Below are 16,169 nucleotides of genomic sequence, written 5' to 3'. Positions count from 1 at the left end.
TCCTCCTCTGCTCCCTGCACCTGGCTCTGATACCACACAGAGCACGTCCAACCAAAGCAGAAGAAATATTGGGGTCATATGATCAGGGAGGGGGGAATATAATGAAGAGCTGGATTTTAATCCCTGCCCTCCTCCCCACTGGCTGCGTGGCCACGGGCCAGTCGCTTAGGCCCTCCAACCTCAGCTTCCTCCTCTGTTCACAGAGATGACATCACCACCACCTCACAGGAGGGCTGCCAGGCCCCAGCACGATTACAGATGTAAGCTCTAAGTCACAAAATCCATGATCCTTCCTGTAATTATCATTTCGAGTCTGACAGCCCTTTAATTACGTGAAGACAGTGATCAAGCCTTTCCCCTCCCCCTGCTCTACCCCACGTTTCCCCAGCTGCTGAGGACAGCCGGCCTGATCACCTGCCCCCCAACCCAGGGTGGGTGCATGGTCAGCTAGACGCAGAGGTCAGGCCTGGCTCTGCAGGCTGCGGCCCCAGGAGCCGGCACTGCTGGAGGAAGAAGACCCTGGCGCGGCAGCTGCCCAATCCCACTCACAGGCTGTGTTGCTGGCTGCAGAGAACGGGCCCTGTGTGAGCTCATCACGGTGCTGGGGGGAGGTATGGTAAGAGCCCCTCACCTGCTTCATCCCTTCCTCCCCACAGCTCTGTAAGGGAGGTGGTACGGTCAGGAAACCCAGGCTCAGAGTGGAAGTGTCTTGCCCAAGGTCACAAGGGCAACCAGAATGGTGGAGCCACAGTTCACAGGTCTGGGTGCCTCCAGCATCCCCAATTGTCTCTAAGCAACAAGGGGCAAGATGTGCAATTATCCTTGTCTGACCGGGCCCAGAGGGGCAGGGCCTTGCCCAAGGTCACACTTCGAGTCACAGGCAGTGCCAGGGCAAGGACCTGGGAATTTCAGAGTTAGACAAGATTGCAGAGATCATCTCGACTCATCTCCTAAAGGTCCAATTAAGAAATGGAGAGAGTGAAATCCAGGTAAGGAGAATGGCCTAGAAACATGGACGCAGGATTGGGACGTTAGTAAACTAGGGCAGAGATAATGTAGATCTCTCCATTGATGGTGTTGGGACATCTGGACAGCGGACATCCATTCGGTGAAAAAAACAATTAGATGCCCATCTCACACCACTTCCCAAACTAAAGCCCAGTGTCTCTCTTGCACATCCTGGCCACCACTCTCTTCCAGTCATTCTGCACACATGCGCTTTGCCCTTCTGCTGGGCCTTGGATACTCGGAGATAAATCTCAGGCCACCCTGAGCCATGACTGAGCAGCAGATAGGCGGCACCAGTCCTGGCAGTGGGTGTGGGGAGTGGGGCAAGCACAGGCTGCCTGGGAGCTCGGAGCCCAGATCCTCACTGCTGCCAGGAGGAGGGGTGGCCTGGAGGGCTTCCTGGAAGAGGAGACACCTGCAGCAAAGTGGGAGGAAAGGGTTTGTGGGGGCAAGGGAACAAGTGTGGGGAGCCCCTATCCAGACAGAGGGAGGGGGTAGAGGATGGGAAAGCACCGAGCAAGGCAGGTTTTGTTTTGGGGAACTGGCTTCATTTCTTACGGGCTTATAAAAAGCTTCATATGAAACCCTCAAACAAAGTGTATAGTTTTCCTTATTTTATCATTTAACTTAATTTTATCATGCTTTTTGTATAAAAGTTTGAATTTTTTATATAATCTTTTCCTTTATACTTTTTGCCTTTGGTATCGCGTTGAAGAAAGTGGGTGCAGATTATAGATTTAAGTCATGTTTTACACTGGTGGTTTCTTGGTCTGGCGTTTACATTTAACTCTGTAATCCACCGTCCATCTGCAGCTCCATGTGTGTCACGTGTGTGGAGAGAGGGTTGAAAGCCTTATCTCTAACGCAGGAAGACTAGAATTTCTTTTTCTTTGCATCTTTCCAAGTTGTTTGAATTTGCTCAACAAATGTGTGCTTTCTAAATAGGAAAAAAGTTTAAAAATAGAAAAAAATACATTTTAATCCATCTGGAATTTATTTTGGTGAGAGCTAAGAGGCAGGGATCTAATTTCACTTTCACCAAATGGATGCTTCAGCTGTCCCTATACCATGTGTGATACTTGCAATAATTTCCACATTCGTTTACCACTCGGTAAACTCTCCGGCGTGTGTGGCTGCATTTCCAGGTTTTCCAGTCTGTCCTGAGGCTGCCCTTTCCTCCCCGCGTGCTGGCTCTGCCTGGCACGGCTGCTTCCTGCTTGGCCGGCCCTGCCCCCAGTGTCTCCCCTGTGATCCCAGCTCTGCTTTGAGGTCCCAGAGCCCAGCTGTGCCCTCAGCACAGCACAGTCCTGCAGAGACTGGGAGGGAGGGATTGAGGGGTTGAGGGGTGCCTACCCCTGAGTCTGCCACCTGCAGGCCAAATCTTGGGCACCCCAGCTGTTCCACCTTTGCCAAGTTCCAAATGGGAGGACTGATGTATGGGAAAAGCCGGGGAAATGTCAGCTGGGATGGGCGTGGGGAGCCAGGAGGGAGAGATGGGCGGGCTCTGGCAGGATCACCCTGGCCCTGACCCAGGAGATTTGGGGGAGGGGGCAGCCCTGGGAGGTTTGAGAGATACTGCATTAGGGCCAAGCAGGGAAAGGGATTAGAATCCCCACTCCCAGCCTGCTCCTGACAGCCTAAGAGGCTGGATTTATTTTTCTGGGCTGCAGAGAGCCGGGCAATTAGGCCTCTGTCTGCCCTTGCTTCTGCTGGGGTGCACTCAGAGCGGTTCACTAGGCAGCAGGACGCAACCAGGCCCAGCCTGGAGCACCCTGTCTCCTTCCCCATCCCTCGGGTTGCATAAGCCCCTCAGGAAGACGAGGGCCCTTCCAAAGGACCACCCCCGGGAGCTCCAGAGAGCCCTGCCCAGGTCACAGGGTGGGTGGCCACAGCCCCCTTCCCTGCCAATGCCCCACTCTTGCTTCCTACTGCGCAAGGTGCTCACAGAGCGTCAGCCCTGAGAGCTTAGCCACTCGCCCGGAGCCTGGTGTGGACATGCCAGGTGCCCTCAATGCTGCTCTGTGAGGAGCCGGGTGGGGTGTGGGGGTTCCCGAAGGCAGGAGACAGCGTGGCTTTATTGCAGTGATAAATCCTCATCTCCCTGGGCTGCAACAGACTGGGGTTCTGCCGCCCCTCCCCTCTCTCGTGGATGTAATAATATCATCTCCTTTTTTCTTATCCTCATAGCAACCCAGCAAGAGGTATTATCATCCCCATTTTAGAAGCAGGAAAAATAAAGCTCTTCTCTCACCCCTGCTGGGCCCTTTTCCTCAAAGCACCAGAGAAGAGAAAGGCACCACTTTGAAAGTTTGTAGGGCAGCACGTTTTCCCCAAGGTTGGAACAATGGTCTCTTCTGGTACAAGACAGGAGGCACATTCGTATCCATTATCTAACTGGACCCTTGGGACGTAGATTTGAACCTCCATTTAACCCATAAGCAAGCTGAGGCCCGGGGAGGGTCTGGGCCTCACCCAAGGTCACCCTCTGTCACCGGGAAACAGGGTAGAGTTCAGGCTGCGGCTCCTTGCCCAGGAATGCCAGTTGCACCTGACCGAATCCAATCGCACCCTGGGCCCATCTCAAAGGCTGCTTCACCCATGAAGCCTGCCCTGATTCCTGAGTGGGATCCATTCTTTCCAGCCCCAAATCCCTGACACAAACCTACCTGGTTGACAGGACAGGAAGTGGGGGGCCAGTTGGGAACCTCCCCTCCCCCTCCCTCTTGGGGCAGAGCCCAATCCCAGCTCCAAGGTGGTCCTGCAGGTCCCACTGGCTGAGTCAGTACCCTTCCTGCCAACCACAGCCGGGCACAGCAGGCAGTGCCAGGAACGCCGCATGTGCCCATCCACACACGTATGCCTGCTTCCTCTGTGAGCTCATTGGGGTCCTGCCTCCCACCTAGGCAGCAAGATGGCCGGCATGTTCCGGAACCGGCTTCCTCACTTTGGAACCCATGCGCTCAATCATCCTCGCAGCTGCTCACTTGGCAGACCTCGCCCAAGGACCTCCTCTGAGCCAGGCCCCTGGAGTGTGCAGGCCCAGGCTCTGCCCCAAAACACTTAAGAGTCTAGTGGGAGACACAGAAAAATCACAATCCATGTGGCTGCCCAGGCCAAGGTGCTGCAGGAGCCCAAGGAAGAGAGGAAAGGAGAGAGAGAGGAGGAAGGAAAGAGGGCTGAGATTTTGGGGTGTGGGGTGGGGGTGCGGCATTTGCAAGGAGTCGGAGGCAGAGAGGAGAGAGCAAGGGGATTCCAGCCAGAGGGCTGGCAGGAGCAAAGGCCTGGTGCCATCAAGGGTGGGGCTACGCTGGGAGTGGGGAGAAGCCCGGCGTGGCTGGCATGGAGGTGCAAGGGGCAAGGGGCAGAAGAGGTGGGGAGGGATTTCCCACAGCAGGTGTCTTCCTGCCTGGCAGGGTGGCAGGAGTGGCTCCCATGATATCTCATCATAGGAAGCAGGCCACTGAGGCTACAGAGGCTTATTTGTCGGTTCCACCCACCCCCACGGTGCTATTCCTGGGCTCTACTGAGACCACTCTCCTCTCACCCACTCTTGGGGCACAGCAAGGTTTCCATCCCCAGGAACAGCCTCCACCACCCAGGCTGGAAATCGTGGGGTGATGGGAGTCATCAGAGACTCCTTTCTGTCACTCTCAACACACAGTCTGCTGATTATACGTGTCTCTGGAATCCCTTCCCTTGCATCCCCCGCAGCCCCCGCCAGGCCTCAGCCTCTCTCCTCTGGCTCCCTGGCCCTCCCACCTCCACTCAAGACCCTGGGATCATTTGCCACGATTTAGCCACAGTGGTCCTTGCATGGCCTGAGTCTGACTCGGGGCTCCCGCCGCCCAGGCTGAAGTCCAGGCTCCTCTGCACAAATCCGGGGCTCCGGCCCACTTGACAACACACACACACACCCGGCACCCACCTGAGCCGCACTGGACGGAATTACTTTCAGTTCCCAAACACAAGGCACTCTCTTGTACACACAGTTCCCCCTGCCCTGAATACTTCCCCACTCTGGCGAGATGGGGCTAACCCTCTAGGAGGCCAGCTCAGGCGAGCTTGCCCATGCTGGGGTTTCCCTGGCCTCTGCAGTGATCACCCTGGGTGGTCTGGGTGTGTCTGTTACTGTCTGCTCCCCCACCAGCCTAGAAGCCCTTCAAGGGAAGGGAGAACTGGGCAGGTAGCGGGGCAGGTTTGTTGATTGAATAAGTAACCCCTGCACCCCAGACAAGACTGGTGTGTAATAGGGGAGAGGGCACAGGCCTGGGAGTGGAAGCAGGGGGAAGGGTGGGCTGTGCCTCAGCCTCTCGGCTTGAAGACATTGCTTACTATTCCTGGAGCCCCGTCTCTAGATGGAGGGATCAATTAAGACCAGGCCAGCCTCCATGCCACACATACTGTAGAAGTGCGAGACAGCTGACCGTCAGAGTCTGTCTCATTCATGTCTCTGGCTGGGAAGTTCCTCCAGGCATCTGACCTATATCTCTCTTGCAACAGAGAAGCTGGTTTTGACACTGTGCTGCCTCCCGCAGACACACAGTCTTCAGGGGACCCGTGGGGATGGCCTGAGAACAGTCTTCTGTCCTACCAAGTCCTTAATTGGCAGTATTAGAGTAATGAGTCACAGACAACAACCAATTAATTATCCCCAGTTATGAAAAGCTCTGCTTCCCCTTCCTGGCTGTTGAGCCGGTGGCCTCCTGCCGCCAGACTCCTCCACTCCTCAGCGCTGGGGCAGGAGAAGAGGCCATGTCACCTCCTGCTTCCTTACATGGCACGTGTGTGTTCTGGGGGGAGGGGGCGGCGTGGGCCAAGGCGGGGAAGAGGTGGAGCTGTAGCAGGCTGGCAGGGCAGGAAGGGGGAGGCCAACATGGGTGGAGAGGTGGGAGCTCCTTCCCGAGCACTCCACCCACCCTCCCCACTTCCCAAGACCCACCTCAGCATGACAGGGCTGGATCCCAACCAGGGAAACCCTGAGGGGGCCTAGCCTGGCATTCAAAGACACCCCCTGTCTTATCCCAAACATTCCTGGTCCAATTCTTGTTCTCACCCATCAGGCAACTTCCCAAGTCCTCCTCCCTGGGCCTCCTTTCTTCTCCTTCCAGCAAGCTCTCATTGAAACACACACATCCTCAACAAACTGAGTGCCGGGGCTCATGCCTGTAATCCCAACACTTTGGGAGGCTAAGGTGGGAGGATCGCTTGAGTCCAGGAGTTCAAGACCAGCCTGGGCAACATAGTGAGACCCCCATCTCTACAAAAAATTTAAAAATTAGCCGACCATGATGGTGCACATCTGTAGCCCCAGCTACTCAGGAGGCTGAGCCAGGAGAATTGCTTAAGCCCAAGACTTTGAGGCTGCAGTGAGCTATGATCACACCACTGCACTACTCCAGCCTGGGTGACACAGTGAGACCCCATCTCTAAAAAAAATAAAAAATAAAAAACCTAATCAAGCCACACATCCTTAACACACGTCTCTCCCCCAGCCTCCAGCCTCCTGAGGCTCCTGCAGCAAATCCATCCTGGGCTTTCCGAGGGAGGTTTCTGAGCCTCGCAGTCACACAAACTGCTCCACAGGCGTGTTAAACCATTAACAGGGAAATGCCTGCATTTGCTCCCTGCACACAGTAGGCACTTAATAAATGGTAACTGTTACTATTACTCTCACACTTCATTTTCCAGCCTGAGGATGAGAATGAAATGCCTCTGGGACTCACCCACCTGTCTGTCACCCCATTTCACAGATGAGACCCTGGGAGGTCGGGCTTCACAGAAGCCCTTGAACCCAGGCTTCTCTGAGTCGGGAGCTGCAGGGGGAGAGTCCCCAGGGAAGGGGAGGTGGGAATGAGGAGAGGCCCAGGCCCTCCACCACCCCGAGCCCGGGGCTCCCCTCTCCCTACTGGTGAGCCTGTATTTGTTCAGCAAAGGTTACGGAGTTCCCTACTCTGCACAGCCCTGCCTTTGAGAAACCAGGGCGCTCTTCCTTCACTGTGCCGGGCCAGAGAGCCCAGCGACACTGCTGCGGGGAGCTGGGGAGAGAGAGAAAGGGTGAGGACAGAGGCTGGGAGCCCAGGAAGTGGGAGGAGAAGGGGGCGGGAGCTGGGTGAGTGACTGGGGGAGAACAGGGCGGGGAATTGGGGAGCAGAGGGTGCTCATCTTCAGCTGGGTTTGGGGTCACCTGAGGTGAGCTCAGCCATTTCTGCAGAGGCACTGCCACCCAGAGCTGCTGCAAAACCCTGTCCTCTCTCCCAGCCAGGCTTGTGGCCCCCTGCTGCCCCTCCAGACCCGTGCCCCAGACCCTGGCCTTGCGGGGCCCACCCTGCTCTGGTTCCCAGTCAGCTGGAAACCAGACCTGTCACCTCCTGTGGGCCACAGCCAAGACTGTCACCCCCTGACTCCCTGGCCTAGGACTGGCTGGCCCTGGGCCCACCAAGAGAGTGAGACATCCTGGGAGATACGCCTTCCTCTCGCATCTGCCCTGAGGGCCGAGGGGCTTTCTGCTTAGCACGCCAGCCATCCTCCTCCCGGCGGCCTCAGCTGTCTCCACACCCCCATCCCCACCAGCGGCTGCTGGACCTGTACCCTCAGGTCCAGACCTGGGCCCTGCTCCTTGCAGCTACGTGACCTTGGCCCAGTCACTCCTGCCCCTGGCTTCTGTTTGCCCACCCCGGCTCACAGCTCGTTGGGAGGAACACGAGTGCCCAGTGTCAGTGCCCAGCACAGAGCTGGCTCAGGGTCGCAGCCACCGCTGAGCCCCTGCCTTTCCGCACACAGGAAGGCCAGGGCAAGGGAGGCCTGCTGCCTGCGCCTGCCCCGTGGAGAAGAGAGCAGGGGGCAAAGCCAAGTGGCCACGGAATTCTGAAGTCACGAACCCAACCCTCTTCCATTCCAGAGACAGAGAAGCCGAGGCTCGGGCATCGGACTGGCTTGTCTCAATGGTCAGTCACAGCTGGCACCGTGCTGGTCACTTCACACCCCTTATCTCCCGTGTGAGCCCAGTGGCTCTGTGAGAGGGCCGAGTTAGCCCCTCCAGCTCCCAGGCGAGGAAGCTCACAGGCACCTGAGCACACTTCTCAGCTTCCTGGCCGGGCAGGCTGAGGAGAGGGTGAGGAGGTGGGCCCGGCCATCCTGGAGCCTGGGAGCTGGCAGGGCCATGGCTGGCAGGGGGCCTGTCACCTGAGCTGCAGGCCTGCCAGGGCTCCCAGGCCAGACCTGAGCTGGCGCCACTGGAGCTGAAGTCACCTGGCTCCCGAGCCCATGGCCTGCACCCCGTGGGGGGATCCTGCGTCCACAGAAGAGGCTGTAACACATGGCGCCCAAAGGGCTCCCTGGAAGAGGCTCAGGGCAGAGAGACTGGGCTCCTGTTCCTGCACTGCCAAGGGCTGCTCTGTGGCCTTGTGGGGCCCATCCTCCCTGGCCTCAGTTTGGCCATGTTGCTCCTCTGTGCTGGGAGTGGGGACAAGGCAATGAATCGGGCCTGGTGCCCACCCTGGTGGTTCCTGCTTCTCACCGTTTAGGGGTCGCGAACCCAGGCTCTGTCCCCCACCAGCATAGGCAGAGGAGGGCAGACAGGTGGACAAGCTTCCCGGCCACCCCCTCAGGACAGGCCAGCCTACCCGGCCTCTGACCTCAGCTGTGTCCCCCTTGACAACTCCAGCCGTTTTGGGGCTGGCTGAATTTGGAGGCTGGCTTCTTTGTTCAGACAGGCAGGAGGGAGGAGGAAAGTTTTTCCCCAGACAGCAAAGCTTTTAGATAAACACCACAGAAGAATTGGGTTCCTTCAGAGAAGAAACCAGATCCACCGGCTGATAGCGCCCCAGGGACGAGCAGGGCTTGGGGAGTGCAGCTCAGGTCTGGCCTGGGAGCCCTGGCAGGCCTGCAGCTCAGGTGACGGGCCCCCTGCCAGCCATGGCCCTGCCAGCTCCCAGGCTCCAGGATGGCCGGGCCCACCTCCTCACCCTCTCCTCAGCCTGCCCGGCCAGGAAGCTGAGAACTGCTCACCTGGGGGTGACCCCTCCCTCCTGGAGCGCCCCCCCCCTGCCCAGACCTCGGGAGCAGCCCAGCCCCCCAGGGTCAGAGGGTGCAGAGGGTGAGGGGATGAGCTCCTTCCCCGCCCCCCTGCTCAGGTGGATTCAGTAAGATGGACTCCATGTTGCAGGGAGAGAAACTGAAACCCAGCCGGGTCTTTGACCAGGCCAGAGCCACACAGACAGCACTACCACGCCTTCCAGAGCCCCTCAGGCTCACGGGGGAGCACTGCGTCCCTTTGGCCCCGTCCTAGGGTGGCTCACCGGTGTGGTGTCATCGTGGGAACGCTGGTAGCGCTTCCAACGGCAGCCGTAGATGCCCGTGAGGCAGGAGAGGCACAGCTGTGGCTCGTAGTACTGCAGGGGCTGGTGTCTCACCATGCTCGTGCCCGCGGCCCTGGCGCCCGGCCCTCAGGCGCCCATGGAGGCCCCCGGCTGCTCCTGTGGGAGGAAGCACAGGGCGGTGAGGCCGGGAAGGAGAAGTCATTGCAACCTAGGCCAGGGTGGGTCATCCCTGCTCAGAGCACCGCAGTGGGTCCCGGTCTCACCTGGAATCAGAGGCCCACCCTGCAGGTCCCCAAGGACTTGTCCCCTGCCTCCTCCTACCCATGACCTCATCCTGCCTACTCTTTCCCCTCCGGCCACACTGACCTCCTTCATGTTCTTCACCCTTGCCTGGCATGCTGCTGTTGCTTCTGCCTGGCATGCTCTTCCCTTAGAAACCTGCATGGCTCCCTCTTTCCCCTCTTCTCCTGAGGTCTTTGCCCACATGTTCTTTTCTCAATGAGGCTTTCCCAGATTGCCTTCTGTAAAAACTGCACCCTCTTCCCACGTTCCCTCAGATCCCTCTCACATTCTCAGCTTTATTTTCTCAATTATGTTCTTAAATATAACTTATTTTGTTTCTTGTCTGCCTGCCCCACTATAATGTAATTTTCATGAAGACAAGGATTTTTGTCTGTTTTATTCTCTGATGTATCCTCAGTAACTAGAACGGTGCCCAGCACATAGATTCTCAAAATAAACATTTTAAGACAAATTGTCATAAAAAGCTGATGTGTATTGAGCACCTAAAATGCACCAGGCACTGTGTGAACACTTTACATTTCCTGTTCCATCTCATCATCACAATCACACGAAGTGGCAGGTACTGTGTCCCAAACCCACTTGACAGTTCAACAAAACTGAGGCTCAGAGAGAGAAAGGGGCAATGCCTGGCCTGCAGTCGCTCGGGCAGGTGTGGTCGATCTGGGAGTCTGCTCCAGTGTTCCAAAGTGTTCATTCGTCCTGGCACGGGGATCCCCCAGCCTGGCGGGGTCTGTGGGAGGGTGGTGCAGCAACAGCAGCCTGGACTGTCGCCACCAGGAGCGCCTGCCCCAGCCTGCCTGGTGCCCTGGAGAGACCTGCAGAGGGCTCAGCCTCCTGGGCCATGCTGGTCAAGTGTGATCAGCCAGCAATCGGCTTGGGGCATCTAACACACTCGAGTATCAGGTAGTACCTGATTGTCACCACCACTGCGAGGTAGTTATTATTATTATTGTTCCATTTTGCAGATGAGGGACCTGGGGCCCAGAGCAGAAAAATGATTGGCACAGAGGTGCACAGCTATGCTGAGGTGTCAGGACTCAACCCCAGGTCTGTGGGAAGCCAGAAACTTGAAGCCCTGTGTTCTGTCCTAGGACCTGTCCTGGGCCCTGGAGACAATGTGAGCAGGACACAGTGGCCTGTCCCTCTTAGGGGACCACCAGGCACTGCTCCAAGCACCTTCTGTGCATTCACTCTAACAGCAACCCTAAGAAGTATTACCATTTTAAAAATTGAGATATAATTTACATGCCATAAAATTCATCCTTTTAAAGTATACGTTTCAGTATTTAATACACAGTATTCAGTTTTTTGTGTATTCACAAAGTGATACAACCATCACCACTATCTAATTCCAAAGCATTTTCGTCAACCCCACAAAATCCCCCACATGCATTAGCAGTCCCTCCCTGTTGCCCCAGCCCCACCCCCAGCCCCTGGCAACCACTAATCTACTTTCTGTCTCTACAGATAGCCTGCTCTAGAGATCTCAGATAAATGGACTCATACAATATGTGGCCTTTTGTGTCTTCGTCCACTTAGCATGATGTTTTCAAGGTCCATCCGTGTTGCAGCACACATCAGCACTTCACTCCTTCTTATCGCCGAATGATACTCAATTGCATGGGTACAGCATATTGTGTCAGCTCATAGACATTCGAGTTGTTAGCACTTTTTGATTGTTATGAATAATGCTTCTATGAATGAGTTTTTGTGTGAGGACGTGTTTTCATTTCTCTTGAGCACATACTTTGGGGTAGAATTGCTCAGTCATATGATCTGTTCTGTTTAACCTTTTGAGGAACTGCCAAACTGTTTTCCAGAGTGGCTGCATTATTTTACATTTCCAAAGTATTATCATTATCTTCTCATTTTATAGATGAGAAATCTGAAGCACAGAAAGGTTTAGCCACTTACCAAAGGTCACAGAGCAGGGCCAGAATTCATACCCAGGCAGTCTGGTTCCAGAGGTCATGTACTAACCCAGGGGCTGGCAAACTGTAACCCATGGGCCTGCCAAATCCAACCTATTACCTATTTTTGTACAGCCCACAAGCTAAGAATAGTCTGTACATTTTTAAATGGTTGGGGAAAAAAAACCCAAAAATATCTTGCGACACATGAAAATTATACGAAAGTCAAATTTCGGTGTTTATAAATAAAGTTTTACTGGGCACAGCCACACTCATTCATTTATGTATTGTATGTGACTGCTTTAGCTGTAGCTGCAGAGCTGAGTGGTTGCCACAGAGACCGTATGGCCTACAAAGCCGAGAATGCTTACTGTCTGGCCCTTTCGAGGGAAAGTTTGCAGATTCCTGCAACCACCAGAGTGAGCTAGTACCGTTAAGTGTGGTTCACGACAGAGGGAGGACAGGGCGCTCTGGGCACTGACCAGGGTGCAGGGAGGTCATAGCGTGCCTCCTGGGGCCAGTGAGATGAGCTCCTAAGACGCCACCATCTAGTGCCCGGGGCTGCACTGGAGGGGCACGCTGGCCTTCAGGCCCACTCACTGCTTCCACCTCTGGGTGCTACTCAGGGCCTCTGCCTCTCCCTCCACCCGCTGCCCCAACACCACTGCCGAATGCTAACCTAACCTCAGCACAGGGGTTACAGCTGCCGACTGAGGGGGAGCGTGCTGCAGGGGCTTGCTGGGAATCCCGAAGGGCCCTGGGCCTCCTGGGTGCTGGGAAGTGTCCGGGGCAGCCTCTGTCCCAGGGAGCCCTGGGAAGCAGCTGCTGGGGGCCATCAGAGCCGAGCCAAGCCCAGGTGACAGGATGGGGTGGGGACACGGCTACACTTGGCTCAGCTCCGGGGGGTTGGAAGGCTGGGGGTGGGGACTGGCGGGAGGTGCTCTCAGCTTTAGTGTGCTCCAAAAGATTTGGGGAGCTCTGTGTGCCCACACATGTACTCCCACATTCACAGCTTTCTGGAGAGGGTAGAGGGCCAAAGTCCACAGCCAGGGAGCCTGATCTCACCCTGTGCACCCCCCAGACTAGGAGCTCTGCTGCCCGGGCAGCGCCACCTCTGCCCCACCTCCCCAGGAAGCGAGGAGGCAGCTGAAATGCAGAAAGAAGCCTGGAGTCATCCTGCTGCGGCCACTGACTTGCTCTGTGGCTGGGGCCACTCAGGCTCTGCCCTGCACCTTGGTTTCTGTCTGTAAAAGGGAGTGACAGCCTTTGCCTTGACCTCTGCAGAACACATGATTGGGGGCGGGGAGGAGGAGCGGCCAGGTGGGCGCATCCACAATGACCGAGGTACAGCAGGTGGACGTCCTGCAAGCAGGAGCCCACACCACGTTCCCCACCTGCACATTCCTTTCTCAGGCCTCCGGACCCTGGGGCTGGTTCCCACGTGGCCGCTGCCTGCCCCTCCCCCCCCCCACTGCACACACAATCTACTCAGGAATGGAAATTCCACCTCAAACCTGGAAAAGAGGGAAGTAGAACTGTGTGCGTCACACCTCGGCCCAGGACTCAGCTGACTCTGGCTCTTGGAGTCCCCTCTCCCCCAGGTGAATTTTCATCCTGCTCTGAACCACAGGGGCTTCTCTGAGAGGCAAACCTCTTCTCTTTCCTCTGTGTTCTCCCGGCTGGGGCCACCTCGTCCACTCCCACGGCTTTAGTTACCAGGCACTGCCAAGGCCACCCAGTCTCTGCCTCTGATGGAGATAGCGAGCGGCTCCTGGCTGTCTCCAGGGGTGTCACCCAGGCCCTGCAGCCCCAGCGAGGCCACAATGGCCTCTCCATTACCCCCAACCTGCTTCTAACACCCCTAGAGGCACTTTTCTCCCCATCCCCACAGCGACTCAGCTGGTGCGGGCTCATCTCTCCCCTTGCCAGCGAATCCTCTGGACTCCCTGCTGTCAGTCCTGTCCCTCCAATCCACACTGGCACCTGCAGCCAGAGTGAATTTTTTTTTAAGAGACAGGGTCTCACTCTGTCACCCAGGCTGGAGTGTCAGTGGTGTCATCATAGCTTACTGCAACCTCAAGCTCCTGGGCTCAAGTGATCCTCCTGCCTCAGCCTCCCAAAGTGCTGGGATTACAGGCGTGATCCGCTGAGGCCCAGAGTGAACTCTTTGATAGGCAAATGACCAGGATCTGACCCTAACTGTTCCCCCAGCCTCTCCTACCCAGAGCTTGCTGTCCTTTCAGCTGGTCAACACCTCCTGATCCTCCGAGTCCCCACTCAGATGTTACCTCCTCCGGGGAGCCTCCCTGATCCTCAGGCCTAGTTAGAGGTCTCCCCAGCCTCCCGCATCCCTGCATGTCCCTCACCCGTACCTGGGCACGTCATGTGAGCACTGCTGACACGCCTGTGTCCCCCATGGGATCACCTGAGTTAACCCCATGTCCCCAGTGACCAGCACAGGGCAAAAGAGGAGGTACTAGGGACTTCCTGGACTATACTTCAGAGAAGTACCCAGAAGTTCTGCTAACAGAGATGCGCTGCTCAGACACTGGGACAAGCATGCAGAAATGGACTCTGCCCACCCTCCCCCACCAGCCCATCGCCACCTCTCCCCTTCCTGCAGGGCTAACGGCATTACTTAGGACCCATCGATTTCTCCAAGCCACGCCCCTGGGCTGCTGATATCAGCCAAGTTCCCAAGAAATCTCCTGCCAAGAGCCACTGCTGGCTCTGGAACAAGAGAAGGCTCTCACCTCTGCGCCTGATGTTCAAGGCCGCTCCCAGCCCAAAGTCCCGTTTTCTGTCTGAATTCCTGGCCCCTGCCGTGGAATTCCACAGCCTCCTGTTTGCACCGAGAAAGGCCTTCCCAGAGTCCATGCCTGAGGTGGTGTAAATGCCCACTGTGAGCGGAGGCAGGATGCTGGGGACCCACAAACGCCTCCAAGGCCCTCCCCCAGCCTGATGTCCTGGAACGCACCTGCCCCCTTCCCTGCTGCTCCTCCCTCCCTCCACTGCCAGCCAGACCCTCACTGCCCCCAGCCTGCGCTGCTGCGGGCCCCCGTCCACTCTCCTTCCTGAGAGCCGCGTGCTGGGGCTCCAGCCTGGTCTCTCGCGACTGACTTGTTACGTGACCTCAGACAGGTCACCGGCTCTCCCTAAGCCTTACTTCACCCATCTGAGAAACGGGGGCAGGATGGGGTGACACACAAAAGTGCAATAAAAAGGAATAAAACACTGAGGCAAACTACAACACAAAGGAATCCTGAAAACATGCTATGCGAAAGAGGCGGTCAAAAAAGGCCACATATCATATGATTCCATTTATAAGAAATGTCCAGAATGGGCAAATATAGAGACAGCAAGAGGATTAGTGAGTGGCAGGGATTGGGAGGGTTGGGGGAAAGGGGGAGTGGCTGCTAATGGGGACAGAGTTTCCTTCTGGGGTGATGGGAATGCTCTGGAATGAGATGGTGGCGATGGTTGCACAACCCTGTGAATACACTAAAAACCACTGAACCGTGCACCTCAGATGGATGAACAGTGTGGTATGTGCATTGTATCTCAATAAAACAGTTAACTGTTTTTTTCAAAAGTGCCCAGGTCTTGAAGTCAATTAAAGATCATCTGCAGTAGCTGTGCAGGTGCCGCACGGCCATCTGCGTCGTGGGAGGGTCTCACCGTCCTCCAGTGCTCTCCGAGGGCCTTTCCAGCACTCAACTTCTAAACCCTCGCGCACCCTGCTCTCTCCTCAGCCCCAGGAGCAAGGCAGAGAGGACCCGCTCGAGGAGGGCGGAAGGACGACCCTGTGGTCCTTCCCTGGTCTGACGGGGGAAGAGGCCCTCCCTTCCACAGGCTAATACGGGGACTGACAGTCACCCTCCTGGGGCGCAGTTCTAAACTTGGATGAAAGTGGCAGAAAGGCCAGTAACAAGGTTAGATAGATGCCTGGTCACCCTGAGCCCCAGGCCAGGGCTCTGCCCCTGCCCAGGAGCCTCCACCATCTTTGACAGGGACCACGGTGAAGGTGTGTCGTGGCCTGGATAATTCACAAACAGTGACGACCCCAAACTACACTCACAGTCAAACCCCAGGTGTGAAAGGCACAGGGCCATGGTGACGTCTTCCCACAGGGCTTGAAGAACACAGCCTTGGAGAGTGACCAGGGCCGCTCTGTGGTCCTTCCTCACTGCTTCCTCCACCCCTGTTCCCAACCCAGGTGTGCCTGGGAAGCCACCTTAGCCCTGGAGCCCCTCTGCCTCTCCTCAATGCCTGGCAAACTCTTCCTCAGCTCAGCTCAGGTAGCCCCTCCTCCAGGAAGCCCTCCCTGACTGGGTCAGGGTGTCTTCTGGATCTCACATCTTTGTTTTCTCAGGCCCCAGCACTGACCACTGTGTGAGGCTTCCTGGAAAGGGTGGGATCTGAGCAGAATTCAGAAATAAGGACTGTGTGGCACAGAGGGGAGAAGGAAAGGGAAACTAGGTAAGGAGATGGCACAAAGAAAGCCTCAGTGGCAGGGGAGTGATGCCGGCCTCTCCCAGGACAGAGGGCATCCCCAGGCTCTGGCCAGCCCCAACTGGCTTGCATCGGTAGGGGGAGGGTCCTGCCGACAGGAGCCTCCCCCTCCCTCTGG

At 56.6% G+C, this 16,169-nt stretch overlaps 1 protein-coding gene across 6 annotated transcripts in view; it reads right to left on the bottom strand.

Moving 5' to 3' along the window:
• Window positions 1-16,169, bottom strand: part of GDPD5 (glycerophosphodiester phosphodiesterase domain containing 5) — an 82,733-nt gene that overhangs the window by 31,217 nt on the left and 35,347 nt on the right. For all 6 annotated transcript variants that reach the window (XM_045555443.1, XM_045555448.1, XM_045555447.1 and 3 more), the window contains exon 3: window positions 9,306-9,482. In XM_045555443.1, coding sequence (XP_045411399.1) covers window positions 9,306-9,422 — 117 coding nt within the window. In that variant the 5' untranslated portion in view covers window positions 9,423-9,482. The remainder of the gene's footprint in view (window positions 1-9,305; window positions 9,483-16,169) is intronic.

Source organism: Lemur catta, chromosome 7, assembly GCF_020740605.2.
Source record: "Lemur catta isolate mLemCat1 chromosome 7, mLemCat1.pri, whole genome shotgun sequence".
Lineage (NCBI taxonomy): Eukaryota > Metazoa > Chordata > Mammalia > Primates > Lemuridae > Lemur > Lemur catta.
Note: the sequence above shows the minus strand (reverse complement) of the source record. Positions and strands in the feature narration are given on the sequence as shown.